Raw genomic sequence first — 21,045 nt, 5'->3', positions numbered from 1 at the left:
GAGGAAAATGTGGTAAAAATGTAGCCCTTTCTTTAACATCATAACAAGCAAATGAAGACACGTGTGTTCTTTACCAAAAGAGCGCGCTGACAAGAAATTAAACGCTGACCCACCGTTTATTATCACAGCAGAAAAAACTCCAGAGCACAAATGCGAAAACATTACATAATCACGCCTCAAAGAGTTACATAGCGTTTTGTGTATGTTTTCTAAGTAGGCGATGATAGATTAGACATCAACCTAATCCAAACTGTCCGTAGCTTTGAGGGCTAATAACAACTGTGTGGAAATAGTAGAATGTAAAATCTGTGACAATAAATGGTGATATTATCGTGAGATTATTTAAAATATTGGAAATATGTAACAAACACTTACAGGTAATAGTGTGTAGATCGTAACTGTAATACATAAAACATTTGTTTGCAACACGTGATGCTGTCTCTGTATCAGAGGTCTAGCTCTAAGATAAATGGGACACGTGAAGGAATTGTTTATTGCACAATATCGAATCCTAATATTCTCTCTCTCTCTCTCTCTCTCTCTCTCTCTCTCTCTCTCTCTCTCTCTCTCTCTCATACCCGCCCTATTTGTCTTCCACCGCCCCCATCCACTGCAACATTCAGGCAGGTTCACCTAATGTGCTTGTACAGGCTCGGTGAAAAGACGCCGCTGCTGTACTCGGAAATACTCGGTGAACCGGGAGCGTTCAGAGTGTCCATCAGCAGCCAAACTTCAAACAACTCTTCTAAACTACAGATCCTGTAGAACAACACGACAAACATGGCAGATCCAATGACCCAATCTTCTCAGATTTCGTCGTCACAAGGCCTCAACAATGCGCATTCTGCATCGTCCAAAGACTCCAAGTTTTCCGGTAAGAGAACGTGAACGTCATACAACAGTTTCGTTGAACTGTGTTCTATTCGTTTAGAAGTTAAGACGGAATTTACCGACGTTCCAAATCGAAGTCGCACTGACCAGTTCATATCGTGTAAATCAGATCGATTTGAATGAATGTACAAGTTTAAAATGCCTGTAAGCTAGTATTGTGTCTCTCTGGCGTTATGTAATGTTAATAGTCTTGCACTTTTTATTTCTCACCTACACTTTCCATATCGCCTCCTTTTGGGCATAGTAGGTGGGGTTTTGGCATTACACTTTGCAGGCAGAAATGTTATGGCAGATGTTGGACTCAGAATGAATGTGTGCACAGCTTTGACCTGACGTTTATTTTTAGGAGAAGGCCACGGAGAAATATGGGGACACATAATACCCCTTTGAACCCATGCTGAAATGGGCACATGTTGCGGCTCAGCTGATGCTCTGCACTGCAGATGCATCCGAAACTGGAAGAACCTCAACCTACATACACCTCTACAGTGCTAGCGACGCGACAAGCTAGAATAATCAATGTAGCTGTTTTCAGTTTTTGAACCAGAACCTTTACGAAATATTTATATTTGATTTTAATTAATTGTATTATTAGTGCATCATAAAAGTTCTAAAATAATTTTTTTAATGAACTAAATTATGGTTGTAGCATACTGAACTGCGACATAATAAATTAAAATAAACTGATATATTAATAATAATAATAAAAAGATGGCATATTACTATATTGGGACGTGTAAATATCATAGACTGTATAAGGTTAATATGCCCAGTCAGGGTGACGTAAATGTCATGGCATAAAATTTCTCTAGGTTTGTTAAAATGGACAGTATTAAAGAATCGATTCGCGGGAATGAGTCGGAATTACCTTCTCCACTGCCAAGTCCAAGCAAGGATAGATTTGTCAATAGATTAGTCTCGCTGTATATATGTATATGTATACACACACGCATTATGTATATATGTAAGACATGGAAAACAAACCCCTTGTCCTAATAAATGCAGTAAAGTTGGCCCATATTTACTCGTTTTCAGTGTTGTGTTGAAATGATGAGCTGCCCTTTGTTCGGTTCCTGTATATTTTTCCGTTGTGAAAACAATGCAGCATAGTTTTTGTTGACTAGAGATGTTGGTTCAGTGCTTTTTGGGTCGTCAGCAATATATGGAGCACGTCTGGCCTTCTTGGTTTGGCTTCATTAAGTCGTCTGGGAATCTAATAGAATTAGAACGTGAAGTTAAGACTCATGACGTCACCCTGCTCTGAATTTTCAGCTCTCTTTCAAATCGTTTAATGCCTTCAGTTGCTTTTTTGGCTCTTGAGCTTGGGCACATTGATTTCAGTTAGGTATCAGAATATTGCTGGAAGAATAGACATGATGACTGTCCTACAGGCTTACTATCACAGACGCAATATGTGAAGGTGACATATTGAACTGGATGGTTAAATTTAGTTGCAATGGCCCTCCAAGACTCAATCTGAGATTCCTGTCTGGGTGCCATGTCACGTTACACATAGTAAAAGCCTGTTTATAAATATAAGGTATTAAATGATGCCATACTTAGCCAAATGTTGTTTTAATCCAATATTCTGGGTTAAATTCAGGTTAAGATCCGTCAGTAGAATTGTAGCTGTGAACTGACAGTTATGTTAGCGTCTTTTGCAAAGTGCATAACTTTTTTTTCCTTCCTGGTTCATTTTGAATGAGATCAAGTAGTCTTTTCCGATGCTTCAACAAATTCTAACTGATCCTCTAATGTTGAGAAGATGTTTTTCTTACCTTTCTGGACACGGACAGTATACCGTACACACCGTTTCAATGGAGGGACTGAGAGCTCTCGGACTAAATCTAAAATATCTTAAACTGTGTTCCGAAGATAAACGGAGGTCTTACGGGTTAGGAACGACATGAGACATTCAAATCAAATTCATCTTCGCTATATCAATACTGTCTTTTGCTTTGTCAGGAAACGATTGGCCACGATCCCTAAGGTCAATACAGCTTGCTGAGGCGGCACTCTTAAAGATTTAGGTGTCATCATTAAGTCCCCTCAGGAATAGAGCTGATATTGCTGGCATGACAGAGATGCCACACAGGCTCTTCTAGAGTCAGAGGCCAATCCAGTCCCACTTTAAGCATTGCCCTGTAACACAAGCCATCTTGGTACATTTAACCTTTTGTCCTTTGCAATAGATGTTATCTGTCTATCAGATCCTTGGATGTTGGATCACTACACCTTATTTCCTTATTAAATGTTTTCTGGCTAAACATGACCAACCGACCATGGTAGGATATCAGATTGTGATGCTATAAATGCAGACGTGGTTGCTGCTGTCACAAAAATGGAAGCAGATTCTATATGGCTGACTCATAAGTGTGAAAAAACATCAATCAAGATGACTGAGGGTGTGTGGTTTTGTCAGGATTTTGGTGTCCACATCAATGGTGCAAGGTGTGTTGCTTATTTAAAAGTGTTTGGGTGTGGTTTGGGCAAGGAATGCCGTGAAGCAGGGGTAGACTCCTTATTTGTGACCAGTAGAGCTTGCCCTGTTCAAAACTGTTGCATTACTCGATCAACCTGTTCTATTTAACTTTCTCACCACTCTCGCTCTTGGCACTCCCTGTTCTTGTTGAGATTCCAGAGTAGATGAATCCAATTCTGGTGACCTAGTGTTGCCTCTTTAGCCTAATGATTGACCCAACTGTTGTAAGTGGCTTCTGGATGAATTTAAATATTGTTTGCTTCCAAATCACATGAATTTTTGAAGTGTGGCTGATAATGGCTTCCCTTAACAGGTTACATAACACAGTGGTGCAACGTGGGTGCTTTGCAGGGTTAGATGTCAGAAAGTATGGGAGGGATCATTGAAAATTCCAGACTGGTCACTCTTATGTTTTTTTTTATTCCAACAAACTTAAAATTGTGAATCAAATGTTCAAACTGCCAAATGTTAAATCAAATGCACAAAATGTATGCTAAAACGATAAATCAAATGCAAGTTCATTTCTTCATTTGTAGTAATCAGCTAGAACAAAAATAAAATGAAATTATTTGATATTTGTTTTTCTTTAACAATTAAGTCCCAGTCATAATTAAAACTCTTAATTAAATGCTCGTATAATAAAGTTGTCCTATGAGCCTTGTCAATTAAATACTATCTGTGGCCATTTTGATCATTTTATGTATTTATTTTTTAATTTATGTATTTTTATTTTATTTTTTAGCATTTAAACCATTTAATTTAGCATTTTTTAGGAAAAACTTCCATACACCTTTTTTTTTTTTTTATTATTTTTTTTTTTTTTGCCTTCACTAGTGTTACAAATTAATTTGAGTAGAGTACAGTATTCTGTAAAAGTCTTTCAAGTAAGTATAAGCTGCATACATAAAAGACTGAGGGATGTTTTTTGGAATAGCTTTACAAAAATGTGAGCATCTCGCACCATCAGTAATGGTTGATTATCTCATGGATATGAAGCTAACTTACTTGAATAGTAGATTAAAGGGAAAGGTTACCAAGAAGTACAATTCTGTAATTATTCACTCACTCTTATGTTATTCCAAATCTGTATCGCACAAAAGAAGGTTTTTTTTTTTCTTTACATTTAAAAGTCTACAAGATAAAATTTTGTTTGGACTTAAAACATTTTTGTAGTCCACAGAAGAAAATCGCTCAGGTTTATAATGATATGAGGCTCAGTAAATGGTGACTTTTTTTTTCTCTCTCTCTCTCTCTCTCTCTCTCTCTCTCTCTCTCTCTCTCTTCCTTGACAAGTAAAGCACTTAGTTATTTGCTGTCAACTCTTTTTTGATTTCATTTACTTTTCTAGATTCTTGAGATGTAGATGGTGCTTCGCTGAACATTTCGCTAACATTTTCCCGTTTCAAATGTAGAGTATAAGAAGGATACTGAGACTTTTCTTCTCATTCTTCTGTCCTATTTTATTTTTTCAGATTCCTTTTTTTCTTCGCCTGTATCTCTCATTCAGTCTCCTCAAGGCAAGTGTATAGTTCTCTTATGATGCTCGCCTGCTTCTCTACCTTTTATCTTTCTCTCCATGCTCCACTGTCATCTCTGTTCTATTAAGTATGCTATATCCCGCTGGGCTGCTGCTATGATGCTCTCCATCCCTCTCGTCAGTGACCCTCTCCTTCTCTATACCAGACTAGATGTTCGCAGTAAGGGCTTCTTTTAGAGTTCTTCCTTTTAGTAGTAGGAAATGAAGCAGAGGACACGGAAAGAAGCTACCAATTGTTTTACTAAGGAGTTAGATCCTTAAGCTAGAATCCAACCAGTTTCTGTGGAATATCATCAGAATGTCCTCTTCTTCAATCAGTATGGTCTTGATAGCTAAGCTCTTACCTAAACATTAATAATTAAATTCATAGTTGGTCTCACACCTGCATGTCACTTGACCGTGTATTGTACAGTCCAACCACCCTCCCTGACCAGTTTTGTAACAAGACCCTTGCTGTTTCTAATGGTGAGCCCCTTGCAATCATGCACTTTGGAATCCATAATAAAATGCCAAGTCCCTCCTGTTTTCAACAGTTTCTGAAATCATCAAACTTGAATTCACTTCATGAATGCTCTTCAACTGAGGTCCACATTTCTGTGACTTGTCTTCTAATGACTTATTTGATTTAACACTGTCTCTACTTATAAAACAACAATACAACAGTACCCTGTAATATATGGGTTCCCGGGCTTAAAATGGTGAATGTAGCCATTCTCGACAATAATTTGTGGCTAAAAACCTCCTATCAACCATTAGTATCCCTTGTCATTTCATAAGCACCCCACATCTGACATGGTTCACAGATTAAAAAATGGGAAAGCTAAGTCCTCACAAAAACTAGAATTCAATAGACTCCAGTCTGTACCCACTGCAAACATGATTTAGGTCAGCGTTACTGTGGGTCCAGCTTAATCCCAAGATTGCCACCTTATTTTAAGATAGCAGAGAAGTTCAAGTTCACTTTGTGCGAGAGCTGAATCCTAAAAATGGATCAGGTTGTGTCCCTGAGGATTCATGTCCTTGATGTCCCCCCTCCAACATAACAAGTGGTGTTTGGAGCTACACCCCCAACACTGCACTGGTCCTGAAGGGAGAGCGCCACTGGGGAGGGATCTAGCAACAGGACGCTGCTTGGGGTTACATCCCCATGACTGCTGCGGCTGACTCTTCACCTGCTTTTTCCATGCATTTTGCATGTTGTCTTTTACCACAGAGTAAGAGGGAAAAACTCAAATTTCAGTCTTTTTGTTTGTGTTTGTTCTTTTGTATCGTGTCTATTTACTTTTTAGAATTTTTATCACTGTAGAATTTATATATAGGAAGCGTTAGCATAAAGTGGATCTTGATTAAATTCCTCACTGTGTTGAAGTCTTCAGATAGCATAGGTATCCCTTCAATGTTAGGAATGCCATTATCTTGAATAAATAAAATTCAGTTGATTATATTTGCTATTTAAAATTGGTTTAAATACTTTGATTATGTGAAATATTTTGCATATTTTTTCATAAAGATTTTTTTTATAAACATATACTATTTAAACGACTCATCATACTAGCATTCCTCAGTTTGCACAATGGGTACTTAACCATACCACAATCTAATTTAGATTTAGTGATTAAAGTCTTCAAGTTGAAAGTTACATGTAAGTGTAAGTTACATATTGTACATTTTGTATACTTATACTCTGTATAAATTGAATCTATAAATACTAGTTTCTGTCAGTTGCAGAAATGTAACCTACAGCATGCAAATTCAAAGATAATATATTCAAGTAAAACCAGGAAGTGGCATGTTTGTAAATGGACAAAATAATAAGGTTGTTAGAATGTGGTAGTCATAGTGTGTTATGTTACAGAGGTACCTGTAGTCCCTCCACAACTGGTTTTATCACCCTACAGGAGAGTCAGGAGAAAATATTAAATTTAAAATTATTGTTTAACATATGTAATGGAAACATTGTATTTAGATGTGCCTTGTTACCTACCTACCTCCACATAGTGCCTTTGATGGCAGAATTGTTCATCTTTCAGACACAGTCATTGTGTTGCATAGTAAAGTGGTCAGAATTTCCTTTTTTAGCATGTGTCCAGCATTAACTTTGCTGAATTTCCTGTGCTCTTATAATTCTGGCCTCATTGTGTCATCTACACCATAATTTGATTTCTTTATCCTCTCTCTTTTTTGAGATGGTTTGATAGTTGAGGCATAGCTTAGACAGCCCTTTAGTGGAATCCACAATAACTATACAATAATATATTTTTAACAAATTGATTTTAGTAATTTTTTTTGAGTGTATTATACTTCATTTTGTTTGTCTGTTTTACAGTTGTGTAAATCTGCCCTTACAGGAATAATACATTAAAACCATTAAGAATCCTTTTGTGTGTCATTGAGATTCCTCAATGGTATCAGCGCATTGTCAAGCTGGCATGCAGACATCAAACTCCATCCATTAATATGTGAGACCATGCAGTGTGTGTGCATGATAGCTTTAGCTTCAGTTAAACGGATGCAAGCAAATTCAGCATCTTGGGGAATGCTCCATAAAGTTACAATGTAACTGCTGATTGCTAAAGTAGTTGGGATCTTTGGCTCTGAAATTGTAATTCCTGATTTGTTTAAGGCTATTCTATACAAACCTGAGCTTTAGCATGTTCCCCTGCTTTAGCAAATCGGAATTAAGGTAAAGTATGCCTTGATCTTTATTTCCAACTCTCCTTTTCCTCCTCTTTCCTCCTGCATAATGGATGCAGACAAAAGAGTGGTACTGGGCTCTGACAAACCTTCAGAGAATTTGGCCACATCTCTTCGCTTTTCTTCTCAGTCAAGTTCCTTTTCACCAGTTGCTTATGGAAACGACTCCTCAGGATCACCTGCTGACAACACAGATCGTACCTTCAAAGAGAAACGGGATCTCTTTGATTCATCTTTTGGCTCTCAAAAGCAGGACTCCCCTATAAAGACATCCCCAGTGTCTGAGAGAATCAAAGCACTAGAAGCTTTAGCTGCAAAGCAGAATGATTTTGATAGAAGTGATGGGGGGTTTCCACATTTTAAAGAGCGTCAGTATGAGAAGCCCCCTACTGAGTCACTTGGAAATTCCTCCCACTTGTCCTTTCAGAAAAGGACAACAACAAATGAGCAGGAATCTCAAGAAGCACGCTTTCAGAAGAGGACCATGCCAAATGAGCCGGAATCTCCAGAATCACTCTTTCTGAAAAGATCCATGTCAAATGAGCAGGAATTGCCAGAATCCCCCTTTCAGAAAAGGACCATGTCAAACGAGCAGGAATCTACAGAATCGCTCTTTCAGAAAAGGACCATGTCAAACGAGCAGGAATCTACAGAATCGCTCTTTCAGAAAAGGACCATGTCAAACGAGCAGGAATCTCCAGAATCACCCTTTCAGAAAAGGACCATGTCAAACGAGCAGGAATCTACAGAATCACCCTTTCAGAAAAGGATCATGTCAAAGGAGCAGGAATCTCCAGAATTGCCCTTTCAGAAAAGGACCATGTCAAATGAGCAGGAATCTCCAGAATCACCCTTTCAGAAAAGGACCATCTCAAACGAACCGGAATCTCCAGAATCACCTTTTGAAGTGCTTGGAGAGGAAAGGCATGGAGGTGACTTTGAGGACACTGCTGACTGGATGAGAGCTCACTTACCTCCAGCACCAGATTTCAACACTGAAGATCCAGACTCTCCTATGGTGCAAGAGAGTCCATCCAAAGTGATGAAACCAAACAATGTTGATACAGCAGAAGTTCCAGAACCTTTTGCAGGAGTTCCTGATCAGTTTATGGACAGTCCCATCGAAGTGCCAGATGACATCAATCAGTCAAAGGAGGATGACAACAAGCAATCAAAACAAGAAAATATTGAGGAAGATTCTGAATTTAACCTGAACTTTTTACCGACAGCCTATATGTGGGACAAACAAGAGAAAGCTGATATGGGCTATCAGGTATTCCCTGACAATCAAGAGCTTACTTCATCCCCTGCTCCTCCTGCAGATTTTGAGTCTCCATCACCCCCTGTGTCCCAACAGATGGAGCCTAGTTCTTTGCAACATTCCAATATTTCAAAGGGAAACTTGGAGCCTGTTGAAATTCAAGAAGTAGACAGCTCTGGGGAGTCAGATGATACAGTGATTGAGGAAACCATGAGCATCCCAACAGTGGGAAACAATGACTTTGAAACCAAAACCCACAAGGTAGAGGATACTGTTCCAACCCCTGAAAAACAGCCAATTCTGGTACCTATTATCAATGTAATTGAAACCGAGGAACAAGTTTTAAGTGATGATGAGGAACCACTTGAGGTAGAAGCAGAAGAGGAGGAGGATGAAGAAAAGTGTCAGATATTTCAAGGAGAAGGCAAAAGGTCACCAGAGCAACATGACTCAGATATTCCAGAACAAGTATTTATGGAAACTCTACATGATGAGCATAAGCCTGACCATGGCATTTCCTCTCACACAAATCAAAATGACTCTGATGCTGAGCACTCTCCTGAACACAAAGTGATTGAAGATGATCATGAAAGTGGCATTTTTCTCCAGTCCTCTCCGGACTCTGGAGGCCTGAATTCAGAGGACTCTCAAGAACTTATGTCTCAGAATTTAGTGACCTTTGAACCCCTTAAAGAGTTATCCCTTGATAAAGACCTAGACAAGACTGCAGAAATACTTTCTGACCTTCCCCCTGACATCAGTTACCTATCAAATGAGCCCAGTGATGTAGAGACTTACCTTGATCACTACGACAGTGAAGAGCTTGCTTTAGAAGACCAGCTCAATTCATCTTATTTTAAGGAAAGCAAAGGTGAGAAAACAGAGCTTTTAAAGTCAAGCTGTCTTCAAGATAATCAAAAATCCAATGTTCCAGAATCTTTTCAGCATATTCCTGATTATTTCAGTGAGACACCCAACGAATGCAGGCTAGACTATGAATCTGTGCCTGACCCTTCCCTGTCTGACCCTTCATCTGATATTCCTGATGATATTGAGACTATAATCCCTCAAAACAAAATGCCAAGTGTTGATTCAGACGATCAGAAGTCATCAGTAGAAATCAAGACTTCAGTCTTGCGGGAACAGGAGGAGTCGACAGTCCAGTCCATTGATCGACAGCCACCAGTTCAAGAGAACCCACCTGCACCACTTCCCTCTTTTCACAATGAGCAGTCTTGCAAAATCAGAGAAGATATTTCTGGCCCTGTGGCAAATGAGGTTACTGAGGGATCAGTGATAACCAAGTCTGAACCTCACGTTGTGCCCACCAAAGATCTTTTAGATAGACCGGACTCACCAGAGACCCTAAGTGATACAGAGACGTTTGAAGCAGAATGTTCAGTAACCGCAGCGACTGACAGCTTCATGGAGTTCATGAGGGAGTGTCTTAAGTCACGGCAGGATGAGGAACCTGGGGTCCTTAGTCCCGGACACGAAGCTATAGACCAGAATCCAAAATCTGATGCTCCTGCTTCCACTCAATCATCCCCAGCTATGATCTTGGACTTGGAGCAGGAGCACCTCACAATTTCTGCTTTAAAAGAGCTTGGTAGCAGCCAAGAGGACAAAGACAAGGGTATTCCCACTAAGAAGACTATCCTAAAGCCTGATAATGCTCCACTTCCTACACCTAGACCTGAGGCCTCAGTCACCTCATCTTCTCACATGCTTCAAAACAAGTATCAGCCTGATGCCTTACTTTCCAAAGAGGTAGAGGCAATCGACTTTTGGGTAGCAGAGGCCTACCACCTTGCAGAGCATGTCTTGACAGCAATACTAACCCATCTTACAGGTAACATGTCTTTCTTCTGGGCAAGTAGCCTGCTAACCTTGCAAGCATAGTATGCCCAGACACTAGATTTTACTTACCTCTTTTACTTTATAACTCAACTTTAATTTACTCAACTCTTACCTATAAGAATGCTTCTGAAAAATGGCAATAACTAACTCTCAAGTTATTACAATAGCCTTATGGAGATTATAAATGTCTTGTTTGTTGTGAGGTAATCTATCTTAAATGTACTGTTGTAATTTTTTTTCAAGGCATGTCTCATGACCTTAAAAACATGATGGTACAATATTAAAAGTGATAAGTAACTGTATAAAAAAATTCCTGCAGGATGGCTGCATGCAAAGCCCTTGAAGTCAGATGGTAAAGTACATGTCTTGTCTCTGGTTTCATCTTTTTATGTAACCAGGATAAAGGATAAATGTGTCGTTTAACAGGAGTATCATTATCTTCCATTTGGCAGTTAGTAGGCTATTGTTTTATGTGTGAACTCATCTAGTGTGACACGAGAAAGTGATGAACTAAATTTTGAGCTGTTTACTAATTATAAATACTATGCATTCTCAAAATATGTTTTTAAGTATTATAGTCTTAATTATATTAGCCTCTTGTCACAGATTGCCCAGTAAAACTCAGTTATTTCTCACACATGCAGAGAGAACGATCTAAAGCGTGTACATGTTCTGCATGCTTCATTTACCATATGTGACTGTTATGATGTCAACAATTAAGCTCTTAGCCGACACTTCCTTAATAAGAGGTATATTCAGGGTTTTATCAAGGCTAAATGATTACTGTGATTTTTCATTATCAGCACAATTATTCATTTCAATTAAACAAATAGCCTATATTATGATGATTATTATTATTATTATTTGTACTCTTAAGTTTCCAAAACAAGCTGAGAATATGAAATATGTATTATTTTATTTTTTTTACCACATTTATTAATACAGTTAAATGATTATTTATTAATATACTATATTGTTTAGGGCTGCTCCGATCACGATCGGCCAATCGTTATGCGCATCTCGTCGGTAAAGCCGGTTCTCTAATCAGCGGTAAATTCCCTCAGGTGCGTGATTTCACATAGAGCAGCTGTCACTACACAGAGCCATTGTTAACTGAGAAGATGCGCAAATCCACGTTCATTTTCAGCGTTAATTTGCGCATCTTCTCAGTTAACAACGGCTCGGTGTAGTAACAGCTGCTCTATGTGAAATCACGCACCTGATGGAATTTAATGCTGATTAAAGAACCGGCTTTACTGACGAGATGCGCATTAATGATCGGCAGATCGTGATCAGAGCAGCTCTAATATTGTTATAAATATATTCTTTTGTTGTTCATTTATGTTCATTCATATGCATTGGAAATGTTAATTATATTCGTATCTGTAGAAATTAACACTAAGTAAAAGTAACTGATTTTAATGAATTCAGCCTAACTGTAAATTGTTGCCAATTCATATAGACAGTACTTCATTTCTTGTCCCAGATGCCATATATAGCTGTAACAGAGTAAGTGGGTTATTTAATAGATCTAGAGCATTCTTTGTCTCACTGTTCCGTCTGCTTGAATTGTTTACTGTGGGTGAGATTTACTTATTTTTTTAACAATGATTGCAACTTGGTATTTTAGCTGTCAGTCATCTAAATACAGCAGATTAAGTGCTTTCCAGTTTGTTTTAACAGGAGTTTTAGTTACCACTTGGGTTTGTCAGAGCTGTAGATAATAGCATGTGGTTGTGTGAACTCTAGTATAAGTTTGGCTAATCGCTGAACTCCATTATTTATTTATAAGAATATGAAGCTATATAAATAAATATTCATATTAGGCATTAGAAATTTTCCAACTTGGCTGCCTAGTAAAATATAGTAGTTGAATTTCACTTTAGACTTTAAAAGGATGAGAAGCAAGTGCAAACATTTTAAGCACCCTGAAACAGACCATAGTGTATAAATATTGCCAGTAGCCTTTAAATAAATGACCTCATTAGGGTTTCATTGCATGAAAATTGGCTCGTGCTGTTCGTTTCTGAACTTACAAATGAGCACTCACTGTGACAAGGAAAAACTGGAATTTATTTTAAGCTGAGATTCTTGTACTTGGGTGGGATGGTTGATCTCATGCATGACTTTTAAATGATTCACACACACGTGGACTCTTACATGGTTTCGCACCAATGCATTAGATGGTGTATGTACCTTTAAGAGCCAAGCAATGTGAGAACTAAAAGAGGCCACTGCGGCTCAGCAGCCACTGGGGCATGCTGTTGTATCTGGGTGCACTAACGCCAGCGAGGGAGGGAGGGAATGAATGATAACGAATAACTGTTTTCAGCCTAGGCTGTCTCCCCGTGGGCACTAGCAAAGCATGCTGGGAGGGACTCAGACCCCTGCAGTGAGCAAGAAGGAAACCCCTCACATGCATTTTAGCGTTTTAGCCTCCCAGCTGTGAGAGTGGACAAAAACAATGGCACTCTCTCAGGCTCTGAATCATTTGCCACACACCATTGTGCTGTGTTGTTCTTTTTACCCACTTCCTCTCTTAAAATATAGCATTCAGCTGACTGGAGCTCAATACAAATTTTAAAGGCATTTTTTCCTGTTACGAGAACCAGTAGGTACCCTACTGTTCAAATTGGGTGCCAATAAGATTTTTATTTAAAGGAAATTAATACTTTCGTTAAAAAAGAATACATTAAATTGATGGCAGTAATGACAGTGTAAAAAATATATATTTCTATTTCAAATAAAAGCTGTTCTTTTGAACTTTCTAATTATTTCAAAAGAAATCAGTTTCCACTGAAATATAAAGCAGAACATTTTCAACATGTTTTTGGTATTAATGTTTGATTTATATGAGAAGAAATGTTTGGGAATGATTTCTGAAAAATCATGTAACTCTGAAGATTAGAGTAATAGCTTATGAAAGCTTGTCAAAGTAATAAATTAAATTTTTTAATAATGTAAAAATCTGTTTTTTAATTGTAACACTATTTTACAAAATTACTGTTTTTACTGTAAATAAATACAGCCTTGGTGAGTCGTTTTTAAAAAAAAAAAAAAAAAAGAGAGAAAAAAAATATTTATATAACCCCAAATTTGTGAATCCTAATTATATTTAATTACTTATTTTGGCCTCTCCCACCATAGTGACCTTGACCTTGGTTGTATTCACCAATTAAAATCCTGCAAAAATGTAATTTTATACGCCCTGTGGAACAGATATTAAATCAGTATATTTAATAAAATATCATTTCAGAGTTTAAAAGTTCTCTGAAAACATGAGGGGAAAAGCTGTTCCTGACCATGTATTGCTTGAATCGAATGCATGAATGCATTTACAGTCTCCTTGAGGTGATATATTAAAACTGACAGACCTAACATAGTAACAGTGGAAGACTTGGTTGTGTTTTCAACCATCCAGCGCTTGCACGTGTATGGTCTTGTGTTACTGGACCCGTCCCCACACACATGCCCAAGTTGAGACTCCTCCTCTAATAAGACAGTGTTTTGACTGAAACACTGAGTGTTTGCCAGGAAAATATATATGGGTGTATTATTTTGTTCTTGTAGGGTCCAAAATTGTGCATTCTCTTTTTGAAATTAGATGTTTTGAATACCGCCGTCTTCCCCCACAGACCATATGTCTGTAATTTCCTGAGAAATGAAGACATGCAGAGCCGAACCCCCTCAAGGCATCGCTCCACGTGGAGAATGCCTTTTATGTAAGGCTTCTTTAATAGGTTCCTTTCACGCCGCATCACCAGCCACTCGAAATCTGCATTACGTAACCACAGCCGTATGGAAAATATGAGCTCTATATTATTTATGAGAGACCTAACAGTTTTGCAGTTCAGGTACAAAAAGAGAACCCATTAAAATAATGTGTTGCTGCTTTTCACAGCTGCAGACTCAGGACTTAACGTGTTATGCAGCAGTTCAACAATTCATTCATTTTGTCACTGTTTCTATATATCATGTAACGTTCATCGAAACATGCCACACACACAGTTTTCACATACTCTCTCTGTCGTGCAGTGAATGACCTGGTGCACTGGCGGGACCCTAAGAAGTCAGGTGTGGTGTTTGGCGTGTCGCTGCTGTTGCTGCTCTCTCTGGCAGCATTTAGCATGATCAGTGTGGTCTCCTACCTGCTGCTGGCCCTGCTCTGTGTCACCATCTCTTTCCGCATCTACAAATCTGTCATCCAGGCCGTGCAGAAGTCCAATGAAGGACATCCCTTCAAGTAAGAGCCTTGTGTTTTTGGCCTGACTGTCTTTGTGTCCTGTAAATAAACTGAAAAAATAGGGCCAGATTTACTAAATGGGGAAAATTGGCGTAAGAGCTGCACAATTCCATAAAAGTGCGATGGGAGGGGAAAATTCTGCATGTGATTTACTGACAGTGCAGACATTAAAGTACACTGGCACAACCACATAATTTCCATAATGACCAGCGCAATCTACCAATTGATACCCCAAAATTTTGCATCTGAAAGGGAAATTTCTACAAGGTCAGACACAAAAATAACTGTCCGTGCAAAATATACCAAACACCACTATGGTGACGCACATGATACTGAAATATTGCAATGAACATTAATTTAACAATATTAGATGCAAGATGTAGCCCTAATGCACACAACTGATAAGAAAAAACGAAGAAACAAGTATTTCAACAAATAAAAACATCAAAAAAGAGGTGTCATGCAGGGAATTCTGTGACTGTCAATTAGTTTTTTCACTGTAAATTATATAATGACTCTTCCAAAAACTGTAATTTTAACAGCATTTTATTGTAAAGTTTTATTTATTGTAAGTTAATATTTAATTTGTATATACAAATACATACACATGCATGTATGCATTTAAGAAAAATATTTTTTCAAAATATTTACTGTATGTGTGTGTATTTATTTATATAAAATATACACAGTACACAAACACTTATGGAGGCAATTAATCATTTGACAGCACTTTTATATGTAGTGTGTGTGTGTATATGTGTGTATGTATATATGTATATATGTATATATATATATATATATATATTACACATATGTATGCACATCACACTTGGGTTGATAATTGGGTTGACCCATGTTCCTGTGACAGGGCTCTGATGGAGAAAGATGTCACCGTGCCCCCCGAGACCTTCCGCAAGCACGTGGACACCTGTCTCACTCACGTCAACCGTGTGCTCAAGAAGATGAGCCGCCTTTTTCTGGTCGAGGATCTGGTGGATTCCCTCAAGGTCAGTGCAAGCAATTATAAAAGCCATGATTTAAAGAGATAGTTCACCAAAAAAAGTATTTCTTTCACAATTTATTTTTCTGCTTGTTCAAAACATGCATGGTTTTCTCCAGTACATACAAAAATAAAATGTGTGTATGTATATATATATATATATATATATATTTATATAAGACACAAGGCAACAAGGAGCAGTTATTTCTTGCTATATTAGCTGTAGGTTTTTTATTAAAGCATTGCATTTACTTCCGAATTCATTCAAATGTTTGTGTTCTAAGGCTTTGTGTTCTTTTGACCCACATTACTTCTGATTTCAGCTGGCAGTGGTTATGTGGCTGATGACATATGTCGGAGCGGTCTTCAATGGCATCACTATCCTCATCCTCGGTAGGCCAAATGTTCCACTTTTAGCATCGCATTTAAATTTGAGGGGTATTTTTGATTTGTGGGGAACAAAATTGCTTGATGTCAGTTATAGCCTGACCAATTGAAAAAGAATCCACATAGATTTTAAGAATGATTGTAATGATCTCATTCTGGGTGTTTTCTTTTCCAGCCGACATCCTGCTCTTCAGTGTACCGCCCATCTATGAGAAAAACAAGGTTAGATTAAGATCTTTCAGATGCAAACTATACACTGTGTGCACCGTGGGATTGTAAGATTTTTAAATAGTTTTTTGTTTTTAATCTCATATGCTTGCCAAGGCTTCATTTATTGTAAATAGTAAATATAGTAAAAACAGTAATATTACATAGTTTTATTATAATGTAAAATAACTGTTTTCTTTTGGAATACATTTTCAGCAGCCATTACTTCCGTCTTTTGCGTCACATGATCCTTCAGAATTCATTCTAATATGCTGATTTGCTGCTCAAGAAACATTTCTTATCAAAGCTTGATGTTCTTTTTGTAAGCTGTGGTACATTTTTTTTCCCCAGAATTCTTTGAATAGAATGTTGAAAATAAATAAAATAGAAAATGGCAAGCTTTTGTAACATTCTACATGTCTTTGCTGAAAGGTTTTAAAACGCGTTTAAAGTGTTTTTTTTAAAGGCATCTTATAATGGATGACACATGCTACAATGCAGTTAGTGTTTGAGAGCAGGCGGCCCACTCCGATCGAATATTAATTAGTATGTTAGATTATTACACCAGAGTTGTCTTATGTAAGCCCTTACCGAAGACTTGTCATAATCTTTACTTAAAGCATTTGTCAAGTCCTAAATTATTATATAACTTTGATTATTAATGAGTGGCTAAAGCAGTTTTTCCTTTTCCGACCTTTTCACAAATTAAATGCAGCAGTAATATATGGCTATAATGATGCATCTATAATGGTGCCACAAAACTCTGAACTGTCTCTTTAATTTCCATGGCGCAGAACACTATGCACTGACCTCAAAACTGCAGTAACCCAGTTTTTAATATCTTTACAGTGAGAAAATTAAAGCCACAGCTCTCTATTATAGCTTTACTATGAATCGTTATTTTGTCATTTTTGTTTTAAAAGTGTCCATCATTTTTTTTTTTTATCTTATTTTTAGTTATTTTAGGATATCAATAGATGTTTTCTCAGCAACTAGCTGAAATAAAACAAGTTTAAGTTTTTATAAATTTATTTTATTTCAGTTTATTTTGTTTTAAGTAAAAAAATCATTTTAATGGTAACAGACCATATGTTGATCTGACACATAGTTTATGATGATTCAGGTTTTCCACCGATATATATTTATATCTACAAAAGTGGCCTCAATAAATATTCTCTGCACGTTCTTAAAAAGTCCCAATTTAATATATAAAATTAAATATGAGATATATTTTTAATGGTATAAGAAAAGTTTAGTTACAATTTCATGTGGTTTTAAATTTTAAAAAACTGCAATCGCAGTACAACCTACAACATGATTATTAAACAGTGATTTAATATAATAAATATTCACATATCAAAGCACAGTGATATTCAATCATTGTTTCTTATGATGCAAGCTCTCTTTGCTCTTTCCACAGACCCAGATTGACCATTACATTGGCATTGCACGCACTCAAGTCAACACTACATTTGCAAAGTGAGTATGCTTTGAGTAGAGGAATACAGTAAAAATGTATACCGTCCGTGCCCTTGTATTTATCTATAAAGATCTGAGTGTTGGAAATGGCTGCCAATGAGTGAGGCCTTGATGCCACATAGTTACATTGCCACCTAATGGGCATTTGTCTCATTTTTGTTTCTCCTTCAGGCTACAAGAGAAACTCCCAGGATCGATGAAGCGCTGTAAAGCAGAATGATCCTCCTCTCTGATCCATTGTTACCATGTTTACCATCCTTTAGCCGCATCCCCTTCCACTAAGCCCCTCCCCTTTCCCTCTCTTCCCCTGTTTAACCCCACACCTTAAAACAACCATCTGCACTGAACCAGCTAGTATGTTAAATCTAAAAAGCTTCTTGATATTCAATGTTAACTCAGCAGCTTATTAATGAGCATTAGGAAAAGAAGCCCGGGGCTCCAGGAACTGGTGTTCTTCAACACAGGAAGTGATGTAATGCTACTGGATGCCCATTTTGAAGGCCAGTGCACAAAAGGATTTGTGAACTAGACTGAACCTATGACCTGGTTTTGAGTGTTGGGTTGGGTGGTGCTGTAGTAATGAATAAAGACAGGTGTTTGACTCAAAAGCAAATGTCTGCAATTTGAAAAAATATATAAATTAACATTTCACTGAAAAATGCTGACCAAAAAAAAAAAAGAGAACTTTGAAACATACTTTCTTTCCTCTTTGTTATGCAAAAAATGTGTATGTATCCATCTGAAATGCACTGAACCGTTCTAGACTTGCACGTTTTGATCAGTTAGGATGGATCGGGATGCTACCAGCAGTGATAATTCGGTCTAGTTCACTCTCCTCCGTTATTGGCGCAGTTTTTAATTTTGTGTATGTATATATAGTTCGATTACAACAGGCTCTTTGCTGTGAAGTAGTTAGTGTTGCTTTTTATATTTAAAAAAAAAAAAAAATATATATATATATATACAGCTCTTATATTTGTCTCTTCCGCAACTCTCTCGCAAATATGAGTTGAGTTCACATGTAAATGTTATTGTTATTACTCTTCAAATAATAGTTATTATATCTCGATTAGGATGGCTGCTTTAAGTCCCCTGTCTGACATTGGCTTCTTAACAATAAATATGAATAACCTTAAGATTGAGTTTTATGTATAGGATCGTCAGAGCACCAGAATACAGGAGAGGAAGGCAATAACTTTCTGCTTGATGTGATGTTGGCCCCACAAGTCATCGATTTTTGTTAAAACGGGGCCAGTGCCTATAATTCACGTCATCTAGAAAAGTAAGACCCCAGCATTTTGGGGCATCGTTTACCACCTTGGGCACTGAGGAAGTTTAAATATTTTAAAAAGGCTGCAAAGAACTATTATTAAAGCTGGATAATTACACTTACTAATCACATGTGGTAACACTGTTTTTCCTTGAAAGTCGAAACCCCACTGTAAACACTGTCGGCTTTTAGGATACAACTACAAGGGTGAGTTTATTTCTGAAAGGGAAGGGTAGCATAGGAGAAATAGCTTCAGGTTGGGCCGCTGTGTTTAAAGCAGCGTCAGTCAGCGCAAAAACTACTCAAATGCATTCATGCACACGATTTGACGTGATAAATGGATTATCTACCATATATCAAGTTAGTCATATTGTTGCTTTTGTTACTGCATAGTCTGTCCGCTCCTGATGGTTTTATGGCATTGTTCGCTTAACATTCCAGCTGATGCAGTTGGAAGCATGTCCAAATTGGAAAATTGAAGTTTTAACACGAACACGTTCCATCACTTTTTAAAAGTTTGTTTTCTAATATACTTTGATTTTGCTGTTCATGAATTCTTTTTTTTCTCTCTCTCTCTCTCACCCTTTGTGTCGTATACATGCTTACACACATGATCAGATTTCGACAGAAGTGTCTAGTCATTGTGTTGCTTAACGAGCATGTTCTACAGTCGAGATCACATGTGCGGTGTTGTTTTCCAAGAACAGGTCAAGCTCTGACAATTTGCATTACCACATTGTTTTCTTTGCGTTTAAGGGTAAATTATGACTATATAACTAATTATTTAATAGATGCAAACCTCTCTGTTTAGGTTTCTTGTCATATTATTTGCTTTCTTCTCTTCTGAGGTTCAGTTTAATCATTTGGGTTTTTTTACTTATTCCTGTAGTACTTTAGCATGTTTGCTGTTTCTTTTTTCCTGTGTTTCTCTCTGAGGAGGGTTGACGGAGGTCACATTCTTTTTGCTTTTGACTCTTGAAGACTAGATGTGATGACTAACATCTACATTCAGTTTGTTAGTTTTGAATTAAGTGAATATGTGGGAGCTTTTGAGGAAAAAGCAAAAGATGCAAACAGGAAATCTTGTGCTCCCTGTAATGATGTCAAAGTGAAATTAATAAAAATGCCAAAAGCGTTTGTGGTGCCTGTTTTTGTTTTTATAAATGGCATAAACTAGTCATTGCTATTCAATACTGTTCAAATTTTTTAAATAAGATTGAAAAAATTTTGATTAATATTTTTATTCAGCAAGGGTACATTAACTAAAATAAACAAAAATATTAAGCAGGTATTTTAAACACCGACAATAATTTGATTACCAAATCAGAAGAATGATATAATTATGATTTCTGAAGGATCATGTGACACTGAAGACTGAAGTAATGATGCTGAAAATTCAGCTTTACCATATCAGGAATAAAAAAAAATGTAAAAAAAACTTGCAATGTAAATATTAAAATAGAAAAGAGTTTTAAATTGTAATAATATTTAACAATATAACAGATTTGACTCCTTTTTTTATCAAAAAATAGTTTCAAAAACATTAAAATCATATAGATCACAAAGTTTAATTTGTACAGCTACAGCTGCATACATCTGAATCTCATTTGTACAAGAAATGTTGAAAAAATCTTTTTAATTAATTTTCATACCGACATTAACATTTTATTGATTATTGGTGTTGCAGTAAATTATACAAGAGAAACTCACCAAACCTTAAAGATTGTGTGCCAT

The 21,045-nt window shown here is 37.1% G+C and overlaps 1 protein-coding gene across 4 annotated transcripts; it reads left to right on the top strand.

The window, feature by feature from the left end:
- Nucleotides 1–584: 584 nt before the first annotated feature.
- On the top strand, nucleotides 585–20,449 carry rtn3 (reticulon 3). Of its 4 annotated transcripts, XR_009425737.1 has the most exons (10): nucleotides 585–874; nucleotides 4,846–4,890; nucleotides 7,664–10,717; nucleotides 14,761–14,968; nucleotides 15,837–15,975; nucleotides 16,292–16,361; nucleotides 16,531–16,577; nucleotides 17,983–18,041; nucleotides 18,213–18,617; nucleotides 18,651–20,449. XR_009425737.1 is itself a non-coding variant. In XM_059526327.1 (9 exons), exons 1-9 carry the CDS (start codon nucleotides 781–783, stop codon nucleotides 18,259–18,261), a joined length of 3,765 nt encoding a protein of 1,254 aa, XP_059382310.1. In that variant the 5' UTR covers nucleotides 585–780; the 3' UTR covers nucleotides 18,262–20,449. The 4 variants fall into 4 exon arrangements, 3 of the variants coding, with proteins under 3 accessions (XP_059382310.1, XP_059382323.1, XP_059382332.1); XM_059526327.1 differs by having other exon boundaries at nucleotides 18,213–20,449; XM_059526340.1 differs by lacking the exon at nucleotides 7,664–10,717 and having other exon boundaries at nucleotides 603–874; nucleotides 18,213–20,449.
- Nucleotides 20,450–21,045: the final 596 nt, after the last annotated feature.

The sequence above is a fragment of the Carassius carassius genome, chromosome 3 (genome assembly GCF_963082965.1).
Source record: "Carassius carassius chromosome 3, fCarCar2.1, whole genome shotgun sequence".
Lineage (NCBI taxonomy): Eukaryota > Metazoa > Chordata > Actinopteri > Cypriniformes > Cyprinidae > Carassius > Carassius carassius.
The sequence above is the reverse complement of the archived record's forward strand: the minus strand, read 5'-3'. Positions and strand labels throughout refer to the sequence as shown.